Source organism: Scomber scombrus, chromosome 19 (assembly GCF_963691925.1).
Source record: "Scomber scombrus chromosome 19, fScoSco1.1, whole genome shotgun sequence".
In the NCBI taxonomy this organism is placed as follows: Eukaryota; Metazoa; Chordata; class Actinopteri; order Scombriformes; family Scombridae; genus Scomber; species Scomber scombrus.
The window spans coordinates 21,938,960-21,958,037 of NC_084988.1; the positions used below are offsets into that span (position 1 = coordinate 21,938,960).

The window sequence follows — 19,078 nt, forward strand, 5'->3', positions numbered from 1 at the left end:
ACATTTCATCTGTGTATCATTAACTGTTGCAACTCTTAAAGGGTCTCTCATGGCTCCATGAGAGGATGTGAGTGCGCTGCTTTTATTCTCCACTTCAAAAATGTCACGTCAGCATTTATAGTTTCCACATTGCTGAAACATGATATGGTGGAGTCACGTTTAATAACGTTTTGCTCGAGCAATCTGCAAACTTACAGCAAAACCCAAATACAACACATATTAATATATACTGTGTCTAAGATCATGGTCCAAATGTCTTATAATATACCTTTGTTAAGCTTTCTGTTCAAATTTTTTAAAGTCTATTTAAAAAAAAGCAGCCAGGTGCTCAAATGAACATTGACACAGGTTTCTCATTGTAATCCTCATGTTCATACAGGCTATTAAAGCTGTGGATTTTGTCCTCCATCCCTTACAGTGAAAGCACATTATGAAGGGATCTTCTAGTGATCAGTATGAACAAAAAGAATGTTGAGAAAAATCTGTTTTAATGTTATTATGGACACTTGACTGTTGCTTTAAGAAATTGTGAACTCATCCTTTAATTGAGCAGCATGGTGAACTCACACATATAGATCTAACTACATACATGATCAAACTAAGCACTCTTTTTCAAGTGAAGTGCATTCGTCTCATGTCTTCTTATGTAGGTTGAGCATATTTTAAAGATGTTTTCGCTGAAGTTTTGTTTTGCCTCTTCCTCTTCCTCCTCCACAAAAAAAAAATCCCATACATCCGATGACCGGCTAAGTCGCCCGTCTGCTCGCAGAATGAAAATCGGGGGAGGCTTCACCGACGAGATCAAAAGCAAAACAACTGAGCAAAACAGGAATTAAATGACAGCCAAAATTTAGGACAAAAATGTGTCTTGACATCTCGGTTTCTGTAGCGTGTGGAGCCCTCTCAAGGCTGTAAAACACTGTCAAATCTCATTAATGATGATGAAAAAAAATCATTAAGGACGCCGCTCTGACAAAAAAACCCCCAACAAAAACAAAACAAAACAAAAAAAAACAACTTGTGGGGTTACTGAATATTTGAATTTACTGAATATTGAATATAAAGTAGGGAAAAGAAGGCCAGTGTTATCAAACTTTTTCTTCTTTACAGACAAGCTGAAATCACTTCCAACATTTAACATCTTTGCATTTTTACACAGCTGCGTCACACATATCACGCTTATTATTTTAAGATTCCGCTGATAGAGATGTCTCACTCTGTGGGATATCACGAGATCATGCAAAGCAGTTTGTCTCGCCATTTGAATAAAACTTTTTGTTATGGTTTCGCCATGTGGAGATAGCTCGCCGATTTGAATGCAGACAGACGTATCCGTGTCGAAATACAGCTGTAAAAACACAATCTGGAGTCGTGGAGAGGGTAGACTCACACTGGAATTAATATGGCTTTTGTTTTCCTACAGATGAGCAAGCATGTCAGTCATATTCTGAAATCCTTGTGTGTGCTCTGAAACAACAGGAAAACAGACTGAGGAAGATCTGCTTGGGCTTTTGTGTGCATGGATGGAAATGACTGGAAATTACAAAATAAAAAGAGACCTTCAAATGCTTGATTAAGTCTAGCATTCAATTCAGCAGTAGTTAGAACGCATTTATCCTTTTCTGCTCATTATTATGTAGTAGTCTCTGATCTCGGATGTTGTCATGGAGGACTGTGCTCTGTCATACTGGAAAATCCCAATGGGTCCAAGCATGAGGAGGCGCCACCACACTAAAGGCAGAGTCTGGATATATTCCTGGTGATTTACGGCAGCTTGGATGCTGAAGATGAATGCAGCCGAGTTTCCCACCGGACAGTCGACAGGACGAGAAGTATTCGCTCATGAATTCAATTAACTGCACACGGCCATGCTCGATTGGTCAGAGCTCTGCCCAATCACTATCGCTATCTGTCATGCTCCCTGCTGGAGAGACAGCGGCACAGACAACAGCAGACTGCTAGAGATAGAACATTAAAATGATACCGTTATGGTCTGCTCTTTGTTCTGGAGATGATTATTTCTTCTTTTATCTGCACAAAATGTGGCTATTGGTTGAGTTCAAGTGATGTAGTCATGGTAACATTAGGATTTGGTTAACATGAAACTGATTCTGACCTGACCTTCATATCCTTTGCCATGTATAATTTCCAATTATGATTATTTACCTTTATGCCTGATCTCATTAAACTTCCCCTTCATCGTTTCAGGTTTGATGTGGTGCAAAACACCAGCATTCATAGAGCAGTTATGCATTTTTAAGCAGCCACGATTAGGATGACTACAACATCTCGAATACTAATGTATTTTAGCCTTGCTCATACAGGTCATTCCTTACTTGCTGGTTGGTGGTCTAAATTTATATTAAAAAACATTTTATACTGCATTATACTCAAGTTTCAAGGTAGCAAGAGCAAAATATAAACTAACTGGAATGTTCTTTTCAGGTAGTTTTGCTTTAATCCCAAATCCCAAAGCATCACTGACATTCCAGACAGACTGGATTTTATCACCCTTAAGGTTTCTTGTGTGACCACATCCACTACGTCAATGAAACCAAGTAAACACTGTCACTGATAGTATGCAGAGCGGTGTTGACAACAAAGAATGTGTCTTACTGACACAGCAGTCATGATAAGATTGTAGCCTTTGTTTGGTTTAAAACCATCAGCAGAGCCAGAGAGCTTTGATTCCACATTATGAACTTATTGATGTTGCATAATGGTTTTTGGATTTATGACAGGGGAAGACATTTGGCTCCATTTCACACAAGAGTCAGGATACTGCACTGCAAGTCTGAGGTTCATAATACAAAGGTCAAGTAAATGTGTTATTTATTTCTTCATCTCAAAAGGAGATTTTTACTGCTTTGTAGCAAGAATGTAAGAAAAATGATTAGGTCCAAGTTGTATTTTGAAAAGCACATTAGAAGGACATAATGTTATTGAAGTTTATACAAGTGGTATATTGTAGATTGAAGTCAGTCGAGGTCATAGAAGGCAATACATTTCTGTGGCAGACTTCTATTACAACTAGATGAACATTCACAGACATTCAAAACTTACTTCAGTTACATTGTAATATAATTCTCATTTCAAATGAAATGCCAGATTACGGGACATATTTCCTGCCAACACTCTCGGCACAATAGTCTCCTCCACAGAACAAAATAAGATTTAAGGCTGCTGTGTCTTAATAACAGACTTTTCTTCAAGTCCATAACATCCAGACATTTCCCCCGTCCCTGCCAGGTCAGGGTTGATTTAGACATCTGTTCCATTTGGCGTATGTATGCTGAGAACACTCCACTTGGTGCCCTGGGCCATTTAACACTTGCTCAATATCTTAAAATGAAACTGCCTGTGTAGATTGCCTTGGAAAGGTGCCGGCAACACAAACTCAGTTTGTGTTGAGGGGATGCTGCTCGCGGAGAAGCCTAAGGCAAGAGATTAGAGGTAGAATGTGATGAAGCTCAGCTCTGCCAGATAGGGTCTTGTCTTGGCAGGTTGTGTCTTCTGTTAATTGATGAGCTGTGTGGTTTTTTTGTTGTTTACTTGCTCCAGTGTTCTAGTCACAGATCATTCTCCCAGGGCCCAAAACAACGTGTGATCTCTAGAAGGTTTTCAAGTGACATGATGTGTCCTGAGAAATAAGAATCTCACAATGGAAAGAAAGAAAATATCCATCGTAATACCTCCACATATGTCTGGCAGGTAGATGAACTGCAGACCGCCCTTAAGGCTCCTGAAGGCCAGAAATTAAAGAGTTTGTTTTTACAAATTTGTCTTTACGTGCTCATGAAACTGCAAAAAGTATCTGTGATGAGATATTACTTTTGACTTCTGTTTTTTAATCCAGGCCCTCAAGGCAGATAGTAAAACTCACACTGAAGTTATTACAAACAAAGAATAAATGAAAACAGGTTTTACAGGTCACGGTTTCTAACATGCTGCCAATCCCGCATTGGCAATATTGCCTCGAGACCTGAATTTCTGCCTTGTATTGTGATGTGGTGACCCTGTAAGATACATTCTCAACAAAGCATTTGAAGTTCAACTCATATACAGAATGGATGTACATTTTTATTGATTCCAAACAATGAGACTCCCCATCGATTGCTCAAGACTGGAACATTTTATAACTGTGAATTAGGTACTTGAAACACTGGGATAGGGCAACTTAGACACAAGATGATTCAATCAAAAATGGACTATTTGAGTGCAGTGAAAATGATAGACAGATTCAATTTACTAGGTTCGTATTGGTTCTGACGGTGTATAGTTACAGGCAAATGTTACCTAATACCAGCTTGCGCTCATTTAATTAAATGTTATATTGTAATTATGTAAGAGCAGCAATTTTTGATCATATTCTTCTATTTTAGAAATAACGTTTGATTTCATTTCCTAGGGGCACTCTGCTTGCACCTTGGCCCGGTTTTATTTGAACTTTTCCAACAGTGGGGAATTCAAACGCCAGTGGTGCACTACCTATTGTGAGTACAATGGATGCAGTTCATTCCTTTGGTAGAAATAATGTCTGTTGTGCAAATGTTGAGCACACTGAAGCAGGGCTTGGGGGCAGATACACGTGCAGAGAGGGAATAGAGCTCTCTTTGTAGGCCTTTATTAATAAATACTGTACAGTACATTAAATGGATTATGTGACAAAAATAACAGACAGCAGGCTAAGTGTCTGTGCATGTGTCCCACTACCAATGGAACCAACATTTTACCATTCAAGTTATTTAAGAGGGAAAACTAAATCTCCATCAGTAAAAGTGCTTTTATGTGTGTATGGTTTGATAAATAGAGCTGCCAGCACAAAGCAATAATGCACCCAATAACCAATCATAAAGCTCAATAAAGGCAGTCTTTCAGTCTCATCAGGAGATATACTTGGAGTGAAAAACACAGACATGAAAAATAAAATGCAAATTGTGACTGCAGTAACTTGACTTCAGCACCAAGGATAGCTCATATTTCATCCTAACTAATCAATGAACAATTCAATATCGACTCTGTGTGGTCGGTGGCCAAACACAGTTCATGGCTTAGCTTCCACTAAATGTTTAGTCCATAAAGCATTTCATATTGTTGTATTTTAACGTTTACTGCCGTTTGTTAGTAAAAACTAAAACTACAACAACAATGTCCCGCTTGGTCTTTTATGGAAGCTGCAGTTAATTCCCCACACATACATCATCTATACTGCAGGCTTGTCCTTCTTGCTTTAAGATTCCTGGTTATTGATTGAAATCCTTGAGAATTTCGATGAATGTAGGCATCCCTGGTGCAATTGGAGCTTTGAATTTATTTCCTGTATCCACTTCTAAAAATACTAATTCCAAGTGTTTTCTCACAAACATATGAAATAAAATAAAGGAAACATATGAACATTCTTTTTTTTTTTTTTTTTTAAGTTATAAGACAAAATAGCAAATTGAAGCTCACCATTTTGAGCTATGGACTAAAGGATACACCGTCGCCTTGTGCAAATTAAACATGAAAGCTTTTAGCGTCTCAAGCCAGAGGCCTCTGACACTAAGTGTTAATTAGCAGCTCAAAAGTTTAGTTTGGAAGTTTGTTCTTGCTACTGAAAACTTTGCAAGTAGAATACCATTAAAAGAACTAAAGAAAAGCCCCACTTTGGGCTCACAACAAGGTTTGCAGACCTGTTTGAGTTTGTTCATCCTGCACACATGTACGGTGACGGATTGACGAGCGCTGCCAGAGCTGATGAGGCTTTACAAGACTGACGGGAAACAAAGAAATCAGCTGTACTCCATCACTCATCCTTATGGGCCACTGCGTCACTGTTTGACACCTCTCAAACCTTACAGTATAAAGTTGCTGCGATTCTGACATTCTTTTGTTGTCATAAACGCACACTTGCAATTTTTTTATTGTTCAATTTCTCTCTCTCTCTCTCTCTTCATATATATATATATATATATATATATATATATATATATATATATATATATATATATATATATATATATATGTATTATCTGTATGTACTTGTTACCCAATAACAAACACTCCAGGGATGAGTTTATTTTATTCATGCAGTCAAGGTGAGATTGAAAACTCAATTAAAGGCTTACGCTCAGCATGTTTAAAGGCGAGTCTCAGTCCCACGCTATGAGACTGAATGTTTTTTTTCCCTCTCTCCTGCGAAACACCATCACCCATCCATCCACATGTCTCACACCGTCCACTCCATCGGCTCTCTCCGAACCCATTCCCCCTCATTGAATCTGCAGGGCCATGAGTGATTGATGGGCCTGGGGACGCCCTCACGCTGCTGTGTACCTAATCGCCAAGTATAGACTCGCCGTAACGCTCCATTAAGAGCCTGCAGCATCACGGTGTAATGGTTAGGGAAATGGGTCAGGGAAGGGAAGGTCACCGGTTCAAATTCCCTTGGGGGGGTTCACCGCTGCCTTGTCTCAGCTACATGTCCAATTGGAAAAAAATTAATGGTGACAGTTTGTTTGGTAATACATGAGCACAAATACAAAAATGTGCTCTTATGTGAGGAAAACGTTGTTGTAAGCGTTGAGATAAATGTGACCTTCTGGCATGATGCGGCGCTGTGACGGAGGCAGAGCAAGAAGTCAAACCTGCTATTGACACAATCTGGTAATGAGCTTGTCAGTCATCACAGGGCTTTCTGTTTACTTCCAAGATGAGAAACTGTAGGAGGTTAAGAGTGTCATTGACAGGTTTGCCACGCTTGAATAATTACGTTTTCTGTAGGGTCTTGGCTAGCATTGGTGAAATACTAGCAGAAGGCAGGATTCTAACTTCCTGTCAAGGAGGATGAGCTCCAGAGATAGGCATATAACCACATAAGTCACTTTAGGGGCAACAAATTGGATTGCTTGTTGGCCCTGTGACTGATGAGTTAATTAAAGTGGAAGGGTATGGAGAAAGAAGTCAGACACCGCTCTATTTATTTATCCTGTATTGACTATGTCTCCTCGCACTTCAGCGGCTTGAGTAATCAGCATCTTTCTGCTCAAGAAAACAACAAAGAGGAGGCAAATGGACATTGTCAAAAGATCTAACAGTCACATGAGATTTAGAAGAATTTAAATCAGTTGAGAGTAAGCGGGGGGAATTATGACTTCTGACTGTGGATATTGCAAATCTCAAGGCAGGCATGCGCAAGAGACAATAATGCTGCACGAGAGGTTTGAAGTAAAAATTATAATTAGCATGTTTTTTCCCTCTCACTGATTTGAAAGTCCTTAGAGTGAATCATGCTTTCCTTACAAAACCCCTTTAACTCGGTGGGAAACTGTTCCTGTGAGAAATACAGAACATTTTGTGTCCACAGACGTCTTCTATCTGTCGAAATGAAACTTCAAACCTCTGGGACCAAATTAAATACAATTAATCAAATCCAAGTTTGGAGCAGGCCTCGCGCTATCCAACCCAAACGCTTGACAATACAGGTCATTAATAGCAGTAATTAGATAATTTTGAGTGCAGGGGCCTGGAACGAATAAAGCAAACAACTGCCTTTGCCAGGAGCTGAGGAGTCTGTGAGCCTTAATCAAGAGCCCGGGCTTCATGCTCGGCGTGAGGTAGGAAGGAAGGCAATTCGAGCCCAGCCTTGTGACAGGTGCTGGAGGGGAAAGTGGGGGAGGTTTAGAACACCGCGAAATGTGGCGAGGCCGCACGGCCAGCGTGCCGAGACGGATTAGGGCTTAGTTTGGGAGTGGGATGTGTGTAGTGGGTGTTGCGCTGGGGAACCAGGTGGTGCCTGAGGAGAGTACGGCATGTCTGTGTACTTTTTCTCTTCCACTAGCCACGGCTTGTGTGCTGCCTGGCAAAAGGAACACAGTGAACCCAGAGCTGAGAACAATTAGACACTGTTCAACAGAAACTGGATTTGCATGAGCAACAGCAACCCGCTCTGCTCTGTCCTTTACAGTGATGGAAAAGACCGTTAAACAAAGGGATGACTGGATAAACAATGACACTTGTATTGATTTGTTTTGCTACGTTGTGTTGTGCTACCTTTCTACTTTTTCATTGCTTGGCACTTTTATCAGAGATTTACAGCTTTTATTATCTCATGCAAAGTGATTCTGGGGACAATTTGGGGAACTGTCAGATTCTCTCAGTTCACTCAAACTACTTTAAAACCAGGACTTGCTTTTAAGTTTAAGACTACGATTAAGTAGGAATTAAAAGTGATGAAGGTGATGGTGATAATGTTGTATGGGCTTCATTTTGGTTTCCTTCTCTTTGTCTTTTTCATTATCTCTTTCTCTCTCTCTCTTCCTCTATTTCCCACACTCTATCTCTCTCATACGCAGGCACACGCACGCATATTTACATATTTGACAAGCAAATCCAGATAATGTAATGGGGGAGTCGGGTGTTGCTGATTTGTTATCAGGTTGCCAGTATTGGACCAAGCAGCTGTGAAAAACATCAAATGAGGAATTGTTCCCTGTGACTAACTGCTCTGACCTGACCTGCAGTCCAAACACCCTGTTTGAACCGCATTTAAAGAATTAGAGCTAGACAAACCTTTCCTGTTGAGCAATGTTCCCAATTCATCAGCGGCTAAACACAGACCGAACCAACAACAACAAAAAAAAAAAGCCATTTGGTTGTTGCGGAGCTTGACTCTGCCACTATAATAGCAGAGGAGATTAAATTTAGTGGACTGTCTGCGTGGTTCTGTATTCAAAACAAGGTCTTGGAGATTTAAGGATGCTCAGTATGTTTTGGGGTGTTTTGTTGGAGAAAAGTACAAGATAAAGCCTCTTGGATGCTGCCTGTGCACTAAGTGGACTCTGAAGATGTTGTGCACAGAGCCTTTTTTGTCCAACTGATCCGACCATGATCTCCAGATAGAAATCAGGGCGACTGAAGGATGATAATAGGTGACGGGGAGGGCAACAACTGTTGAAATAACAAGACAATATTCCCAAGCGTCCACTGTGTTCACACAACTGAGAAAAACAACCCACAATCACATTTTTTTAAAAAGATGCTGGATTTTATACCTACTGAAAGAAGGTATGGATTTTCTGATACCTCTCTGTTTTTCGTGTCAAAGTGTAAATGCCTGCATTTCCATATCATGCAAGTTGCAGAGGGAGTCAGGGTTGCATTTCAGTTCAGAAGATGGTTTTAAAGCTCTCTGCAGTGCACCGCAGTACACTTTCCCACATGTCTCTGAAGTGCATTTTTAGAGCAACTGAAAAAACAAACATTTTACACCATCTAATCAGCGTATTTACTATAGAAGTCTGGTCAAACTTGAAGTGTAAATTATCATCACAGGGAAGCACAACACTAGAACAGCTATATGCAATCATACATTTAGGATTGCATATAGTTTCAGTAAAATGCTGCTTTGTAAGGACTTTGTATAAGCGACATGCATCAATGTATCTCTTCTAAAAGGGCTGTTGCCAATTTTAAGATTTAATTTAGTCCATGATAAGCAGCTAGTGGTCTCTTGGTCACACTTTACTTAATTATTCCTTTTTATGTGAGTTGAGCAGATTCAAGTTCACCCTGGTAAACAATTTGAGTAACTTTTCCTACAGAGACCAGAAAAGCCTAAAATGATGCACTTTAAAAAAAGAAACTGCACTCACTCAGAGACTGTGCCTATTTCAATATGGAGCCGCTTCAAAAGTAATCACATATATATTAAATACATCTGGGTATTTTCATACATTTACAGCACAACAGTCTGTTCCATTAAAGCAGCACCTGGCTGGTGTGACATTTTGCACCTCTTTGCCTACCAAACATCTGTCTGTTAGAGTAAAACAAGGATTTCTTTTTTAAAATTCATATTTCCTCAGTAATGCACACTTGAATTGTTTAAGCAACGGTTGCTGTGCTTCTGCATCTCACTGAGAGGAAATTGAATCAGTTATATTAATCCAATTTCAGGAGCTTTCGAGGTTGACAGAGAAGGATATTATTTCAGTCTCGAGCAGTCTACGCATTTCATTCCGCAACATGGTGTAATGAAGTTAAAAACACAGAGTGGAGCTGTGCAATTTCCAGTTTGACATGTCTGAGCTGCTTTGGGAACTCAGTCACTTTGCAGACATGTGAGATGCATTTAGTCTATGTACATGTATCAGAAGCAGTGATAGGAAACAACTAAAAGAAGTCATCTAATACATTTATGTGTGAGCACTTCACTCTGATATTTTGTTGCAACTCATGATTTTCACTGTAGGAAAATGTCTAGATTTGTTTTTAAAATCAACTGATTGATCATTTAGTTTTTGAAATGGTTTAAAATGATGATACAGTATTATATCAATCACAACCTACCCACTTTAATTGCTTATTTTGACTGATATGAAGCCTGAATTTCCCCAATATTCAATTAATAATGATGTGAAAAAGAGAAAAAAGTAAGAATTTTTGAAGCTGTAGTCAGCAAAAGTTTGGGAAGACTTCAACCAACTAATGCATTCTTTTTTAAAAGGTACTTTTTCTTATATTCTTAGATGTTAAAAAAAAGATACCACTAAAACATGAAGGCACACACACAAAAAAGAACAGCATCACAGTTTCTCAATGGAATAGCACTGATATATCTACTTACCCATGGTGCAGTTGGTGGTGAAGTGGGGCTCGATGGTGGCCGTGTCATCCTGCGGGATCCGCTGATCGTAACTTGCAGACACCCGAAAAGGTGATCCTCCGTGGGTCCCCAGGGTGAGGTGGACCACCGCCCAGCTGCCAAGGAGAGAAAGCAGGAGCAGGGTCAGTGCGATGAGCAGACACCACGGCTGACATATGTTCCCGCATCCGCTGCGGGGGTCGGGGGTGAGGGTAGCTCGGGCCTGCTGTGACTGAGCTCCCGCAGCCTCTGAGGAGGGACTGTCCAGGACTTCAGTGGAAGCAGACATGGGTGCATCCTCATTCCCTTCCATTTTGGGAGGGTCCCTTTCTGCCATTGTTTGTGGATGCATCGCCACCCCCTTTGAACCCACCCCAGACTCTCAAGGAGGTTTTAGAGATGGCAAGGTGCCTCGCTTGAGAGCTTGGTGTGGAGTCAGATGCGCGCTTTGAATTTAACACCACAATTACAGCAGGTGTGTGGCGCAGAGACAGCAACACACTCAGGTAAAGCTCTTGTGTGGAGGCGAGCAGCAGTCCTGTGGTGAATGCTGTCCTCGCTCAACCACTGGCTGGCTTTGTGTAGTTCAACTGTCCCTAATTTTATTAAGCAAATTGTGCTGATTTCACGTTGGCTCTGAGCTCATCAACAATCTCTCTCTCTCTCTCTGTCTCTCCTCCCCCTTTCTGTTGCCCATCCCTTTCTTTTTCCATACACACCATCATGTACACTGTAGTGAATGCAGTGAAAATACCTACATGTCCCTGAAGAGGAAGTACATTTTGAATACCACCTGTCCATACTCAACACAATCCACACTGTATGGGATTTGTACACACTCACTCAGTGAATGTACAAGATTTTTTGTGTTTTAACGCTAAAGTCATCAGTGAAACAGATGCTACTGATGATACTGCACTGCAACATATCTTTATTTAATCATTTTGTCACCCTTTTTTTTTTGCTGTTTATTATGCTGTTTCAACACTGTATTTATTAACAGCAGTTTGCACAGACTTTTCACATTAACAGTAGAGAAATAAAGCAGAACAGATTTTGACAGTGTAATGTTACAGTGCATCACGCTGGTCCCACTCTGGCTCTAAATGTCATACATATACATTAAAACAGACGCTGTCTCTCCATTCACCAGCCTTTCTTAAATTAGTATCAATGTATTAAACTCTAAGAGAAAAAAGGATGTTTTCAATACATTTGAATAGAAATAGAACAAGCTGCTGAGTTGGGCTGAAATACTTCTAGTGTTTGTCGGCACAGCAGGATAAGTCATTTTATTCATGTAATTAAACATAAAATTAAACAAACCCACAGAGAATTACCAGCCATCTCAGAGTATCTACAGCAGTTTTTAGCCTCTTTTAGCTCGGTGTTTTGATTCGTCACTGATTACATTAGCCTTGTTTTCACCAAACATGTAAAGATCTATCTCACACAGGCTCCGCCATCTGCTAGACTCCATGAGTAACACTCTCCTCCAATCACATGGACGCTATCGCCTACTGGAATTTATGAACGTAGCCAGCCAATCAAGGTGTGCGTACAGATACCATGTGTCTTTGTTTAAAAGACGGCATGTCGCTGCAGCTTCCCTCCTTCTCACAACAGCAAATCTGCTGGAGGTCATGATACTTCCCCAAAAGTGAAGCCAAAATATCTAAATCGCCCCCTGTTGGCTGGCTGCAGTACAGGTCATAAGTCCGATATAAAAAGGGAGCGTGACGTCATAATTGACAGCTGGGAAAGCCGCTCTTAAGCCTACGTCAGACAGTGGGATGGCTGAGGGGGCGTGTCCCTCAGGCCATCATACCGCCACCCGACTCTACTGCGCAGATTCTAGCAGCTCCCGGAAAAGACATACTTTGGCTTGACTTTTGAATAGCGGTAGGAAGTACAGACACCTCATCCATATGTATACAAAGTCAATGATTTGATGTTCATTTTAACTGGGCTGGTTTGGGCTCCCTATTGTTCCACTTAAGCAGCTGAGATTATAAAGTAGTAGGAGGGCTGCAGCGCCCCCACTGCTATTCTATGACTTTTTATTGGCGTTTATGTCTTGGTGTAACCAGTTTTGAGAAGAGTTTTGAAACATTATAAATATGTAAAGTATAACAGTGTTTCTTGTGTTTAAACAGTTCAGGCTGTAGGCTGCATTGCAGTATTGTCTTGAGAGTTTCAAGTCAGTTTTACCATTTCAAACCTTCTGAATATAATGCACAGATGTAATGTGAATATATTATAATCCAGAATGTTCCAGAACTGGATACATTTGAGACACATTTTCCTTCCATATCCTGACATCCATAGTTTCTTTCCAAAAGGAACATATAAAAAGTAAGAGCACCAGATTGGAACAGTACATTTAAAATGTGTCAACTGGTCAAAGCTTTAGATGGTGGTGTTATTCTATACCTTTTGGATTAGGACAAGTGCAATGGGAAATTCTGTGTTTATTTTAGGATTTATTTTGTTCTTTGTTTAGGTAGAATTGTGCTAGTAAAAATACAGCAAATATAAATGCAAACACAAGCCTCCAGTACACAAACAGGCTTTTTCTGATTTCCTGATTTCCCAAATGTTGGCACTCAGACTCAAAATGCTTTGCATTACTACCTTTGGCAGCATTCCTTCATATATATATATATTTATTTTTTGTATGTTACATTGCCTTTCCTCTATCCTCCCTGCTTTCACTGATCCCAATTCCCTTCAGTCTCTCTTCACTAAACCCTCCCTGCTCCAGCTCTTTCCCACAGACACTGCTCAGAGTGGAGTGAAGGTGTTGGCCAGATGGTGATGTTATAACACCACAGTACCGTTAGAGAACAGCTTTGCAGTGTGGGACCTGCTCTCTGCCACATCCCATAATAGAAAGGAAATGAAGCCCTACATAAGGGCTGCCACTGTCTCCTTGATAACCTTGAGATGATTTGCTGACTGAGTATATGTGGTGTGGCTGAAGCCTCTGTCGGATCGGCTGAGGAACACATTTAGAATTGGTCTTTTTTTTTTGCATGACTACTCATGATGATGATGATGGTCATGATAATGATAAGATTGAAAATGAGCAGGAATGTTTGCCTCCTTGGGCATAAGATAAATGCAAGCAATGCCCTGCAACACACAGCCTGTTCTCATGAGAAAAACGACATTACAGCCGGCAAAAACTAACTTTTTAGGAGGAGGCGGGTGGTTGTTAGGTGATTGGTAGGTCTGGGTATCGTTTAAAAAGATACGATACCAGTACTAATACAAGTACCCTTAAAGTGATACTCCATTCAATACCCATTACACATATTTCTGCACTTGCTTTTATCCGGTGTAACAGGCGTGTAGTGTAGCCACACTTTAGAGTCTTTAAGTGGCATCTTGGCTGCTGAACTGCTAAGCACGCTAACTCAAATTCACTGCGACTTAGCCACCACAGATGGGTTGTAGCTGCTGTGGCAGTGGGCCAATCACAAGTTGCATTAAATCAAAGAACACTTGTGTTTATCAGCTGTGAGCAAGTCCATACAAATAGTCATATTTTCTAGCTCTGGGCGCAAAAAAGGATCGATTGCAGGTATTGTTTGACGGGAGACGTTTCGATACCAATACCCAGCCCTAGTGGATGGCTAGATAAATAGTGGACTTTGGGAGCCGTGAATAAAAAATAAAAAAAAACCTTAATGTCATGGTGTTTACTGTTGCCATGATGACGAAGGTTGCATAACTTTTAAGGGAGCATTAACCACATTTCAAGTGATTATTTTAACTCAAACCATGATATTTCCCTGACCCTAAACAAATGTTTTTTGTGCCTTAAACTAACCTAACCCTAACCACGGCATTGTCATACCATGATACCATGATTTTGATGGTTATGGAAAGGCAGAGTGCATTACTACAGCCACTAAATGGTGTAAACGTAACTACAGATCGTGTTTGACCTCCTGAATTTTAGACCAATACTGGCATTTTATGAGGATGTGGTGCAACACAGCGTACTCTTAAAGCGAAACAGAGATGCAAGTGGCTCAATATTCAAATTTGAGCTCGTGCTTCGCATTGAATGAGGTCAATGTACTGATAATAAAACAGACAGAGCTGTGCTGCATCCATTCCATAATGACCAATGTAAACCTGATGCCTGAGTCCTCACAGTGTAAAATTGTACACAGGTCTGTTGGACTACTGAATTATTTTTTTATGTCTTATCACGCTCCGTCTGCGCTGGTGCTCACAGGACTGATTAACTGAGCAGCAGATCAGAGCGGAGCTGCCAGAGCACATCACTCAAACATTTAAACCTAATTAGTAGGATACCATGCATGGCACAGTAGTCTTAAATATAAATAAATAAAATAAAAATGAATGATAAAGACTCCTCATGCAGGAATTAGATATACATGACTAATCTGGATGTGATGCTAATGCTATTAATTCTCATTATGCTCCTTTGTGTCCTAATGGCCTGCTACATGTAGTTATTTAAAATCACCTGACCTTTGTTCAGACTGATGTTTGGTGAAAGCCTCTCCCATGATGGGAATGCTGTTGTTTTTTTCCCAACCATGGAAAAACAAAACAGCTCATGCCAACTAATCTCTGCTGCCAATTGACAATACTCATTTCATAATGCTATTCATTTATGCTCCCCTTAGTGCTCTGCTCTGGGTAATATGGCTCTTTTCATTTTCATTTGGTGTATGCCTGTATGTGTGTGTTTGTTAGTGAGGATGTAGGATGCTTATGAACTAACCACATTAAGGCTTATTTGTCTTGTGGGTTCTGGTTCGCATTAACTGTGAGTCTCATCCACCAGGACAAACAGTACATGAACAACTGTGTTGTGTATTCTTTTCAACGTGGTAATGTTATCCTCATGCTGTGAGGTCTGGTTAGGCTCACTGCCAGACTGAGGCGGGTGCTGACGGGAAGAATAAGGTTACTTCTGCATCATGTAGGTGTTCGTGCTTATTCTTACGCTTACAGTTTTAAAAGCAAGTTTGGCTTTTTTCCAGGTTGAGGTATGTATTAGGATTAGGTTTACATCATGGTGACAGAATTAAGGCTTTACGTTTAGGGTTAGGAAATCTAACAAATTAAAGTACAATATGACCATGTACTGTAGGAGAACAGGGCTGGCCTAGGGTGCCACCTTCTCTGGTGGACGCTGGTCGGCCTTAAATAAATAAATGAATAAATAATGAAATAAAAAGATTGCCGGGGGATGCCCTTACTCATTTTCTTTCCTGAGATAACAAATGAACAAATACAGAAAGAAAGAAGCACACCTCGTGCATCACAGACAGCCCAAGTCTGTGAAAACATGTCAAGAGGCAGATATTCTCATTTTACTTTATAATGAAAAGGTCCAAACCCTCAGGTGCACAAGGAAGAAAACAGAGAAGAAGAGGAGGAAAAGAAAGCCCACTATATGTTGTCCTATGTTGACATTAAAATACTATTTTATGTGTGACATTAGACGTTTGATTTGTAGTAGCTAGCGAGCTAAGCAGCAATAAAGCCAGTGCTAAATAATCATGCTACGATAGCTGCTCGACTCAGATAATGTTACATACTGAAGGATATGAGACTGAATGTCGAGCCAGTAGTTGGCTATCTGGATAACTGCTCTGTCCTATAATGTAAGCCACTGTGCTGAAATTTCACTGACCACTATCAGTGATAATGGCTAATGCTATATCCATGAAAACATAGGTTACTGCATTGGTTTTCCAGCAGTTATGTGTAAGCTGGCATGAGCAACTTGGCATCGTAGCACACCGCACTAAGTTATATTGAAATATCATATCAATAACTTTGTTCTATACTGGTTTAATGTGTTGCAAAATGGCATGTAATTTATGAAAAACAAGATCCTGCATGGCAGAAAAACTGCTGTTTAACTAATGTCTATGGTGCAACTGATTTTATTTTAGTAATGCACAAATCACAACTTAGTAATAATTTACTAAGTTGTTTGTCCTGCTCTGCAGCTGTTTTTGCTTGTAACCATTCATTATTTACCATTATTATATAAATATTGAATGTTACAGTTACATATTGTTACTAATTAAATGTAGATTTTAGTCAAATTAAATCATGTTTATTTGGAGAGGGCTACTATGTATGCAGCAGAATGACACAAAGGCCTTATTGCAGTGGTCTAACAGTATGGATGTACTGTATGTTTGAATACAGCTGCAGGTCAAGCACTATCCAGCACCATATCATGCACTCCTGCTACCTCCGGTGAAGCACAGCAACTAATTAGGGTTAGGGTTATCGAAAACACTGTATGCATAGCCAATACTGATGTACCTCTACCACAAACATAATATACTGTATCTTTACTCATAATGCACAAATGATGATAAATAATTGTATTTTTGACCTAAAAGGTGTCGGCTGAAGCCAAAGCTTATAACGCCTACTGCTATCTTCAACAACTCTTAACTTTATTCAGACTTATACATGTACTACACTCTCCAGATCATAATTATACATATATGTATATATATATATATATACACACACATACACAATGAAATCATTTAATTCCATTGCAATCTCTTTTTTGTATTGATACTTATGTTACTGTTCTCTACAAAGTAATCAGGAAACTCAGATTTTCATGTTTAATTAGCCTGTTTATTACCTCCCAATTACCTAGTATGTTATTTCTATTCTCCTCCATTAATTTACTATAGTAAGTCTTCACTGATTCTGATTACACTTGTTCATTTTTATATAGCCTATACGTCTTTTCAGCTTCTGCTGTTCTATTTCTTGAGAATTATTATTAATAGTGTTTTTCTTTTTACATTCATTGTAAACCTTTAGAAATCCATGTCTTGTACTCATATTTATGCCTGTCAGTGCATCTGCTTAAGGGGCAATTCAGGGGCACTCACTCCTAATCTCACCTAGGGCACAAAAAAAGGCTACAGCCGGCTCTTTGGGACACTGTATGAAAAGCATTTCAAAAATGATTTATAGATGACAGCTACTTTTATTTGAATGTGCACAAATTACAGTCATTCAGGAAATATACACCCACCTTGAATTGTTCATTTTTTCCCACTACATAAAATGGCCTCAAATACAAAAATAAATTCAGGCTTTTATATATATAAAAAGAATTCATTGTTTTGGACCAGCAGTGTTAGTTTACCTTGTGGATTTACTGGGTATTCTTTTAGTGCTGAGGTGTACAGAGCGTATGAAAAATACAGAGACTCAGCAGACAGAGGTAAAGGTAGGGTGGAGGACTGCATCTAAAGCATCCAATCTTTGTTTTCTAAGAAATCATTCCCCTTCAAATATGTTAAAAATGGACATAGAACTGAGAGATGCTGCTGAGAACATTGTATAAGTGTCTTCATTGTTTACTCACTGGCCCTGCTTCAGTGATTCTCATCACATGTTGTTTGGGTTGGTTGGCTTTCTGTCTCTGATGATTTCCTAAACCAATTACAGAAGCCAAATTGAATCAGAACACGAATATGAAGAAAAGGAAAACTAACTTTTTTAAAACTAAGTACATTCATCCTGAAGGGGGTGCTCTGGCACATAAACCTCACTGAGGAATCAATAAAGGCAGCTGCAAGATTTTTGGGTTGTGTTTAAGCTTAAATTGGTCATGCTGTTCATATTTTTGTTTGTGTTTACAAAGTTTACAGCATGTATTTAAAATTAATTTCAATATAATTTGATTAAGTCACACATCGCTCATGGAAGTCCATCCACGCTGAATGACTGCATAATCACAATGCTCCTCAACAGCTGTAGCCAATACGACATAGATATTAAACACAGTGAGATACTACTGCAAATGTCAGTGTCTATCAGCAAGTTTCCCCATTAGTCAAAATCGGGATACATTTGTGAAATGTCAAAGCTAATTAGTTTGAGATAAGACTGCCTTAGTGTGCCAAAAATGATTAGACAGGCCTATTTCAAACGGATGTGTTGGTGCATCAATTTCCTTTGGGTCAAAAACAGAAGGAAGTACAACAAACAATCAAGGGAATTTAAAATCCGCAATGTCTCCTCGTCTTGTCCGAATGGCCTTCTGCTAAACACAACCTGGTAACGCAATGACAAAAGACTTAACCTATAATGAGACTGGTAACAACGAATTACAGCGTGAGGTATCGACAAATCCATTTTACTCACGCCCTCGAGCCTAAGTGCATGAAAAAGAAAAAGTTTTTCCACAAACTTTTTCCCAAAGTCCAGGTACCCTGTTGAATGCATCTGCAGTAAAACTAAAGGAAAGGGAGGACAGAAATGAAAACTGCTTTACATGGTAATGGAATTTTTACCCCCTAAGAGACATCGCCACAGGTTTCGATCATGCCAGCTGTTATAAATCAAAGTGGGTTTTTTTCATAAGGGAAAGATGAAATTGATTGAAAACGATGCTGCGTTACTGCTACGTGA

At 39.7% G+C, this 19,078-nt stretch overlaps 1 protein-coding gene across 1 annotated transcript in view; it reads right to left on the reverse strand.

Annotated features, from left to right (window-relative positions):
• Window positions 1-19,078, reverse strand: part of alk (ALK receptor tyrosine kinase) — a 361,055-nt gene that overhangs the window by 62,025 nt on the left and 279,952 nt on the right. The window contains exon 5 of the mRNA XM_062440190.1: window positions 10,607-10,740. Within this exon, the coding sequence (XP_062296174.1) occupies window positions 10,607-10,740 (134 nt within the window). The remainder of the gene's footprint in view (window positions 1-10,606; window positions 10,741-19,078) is intronic.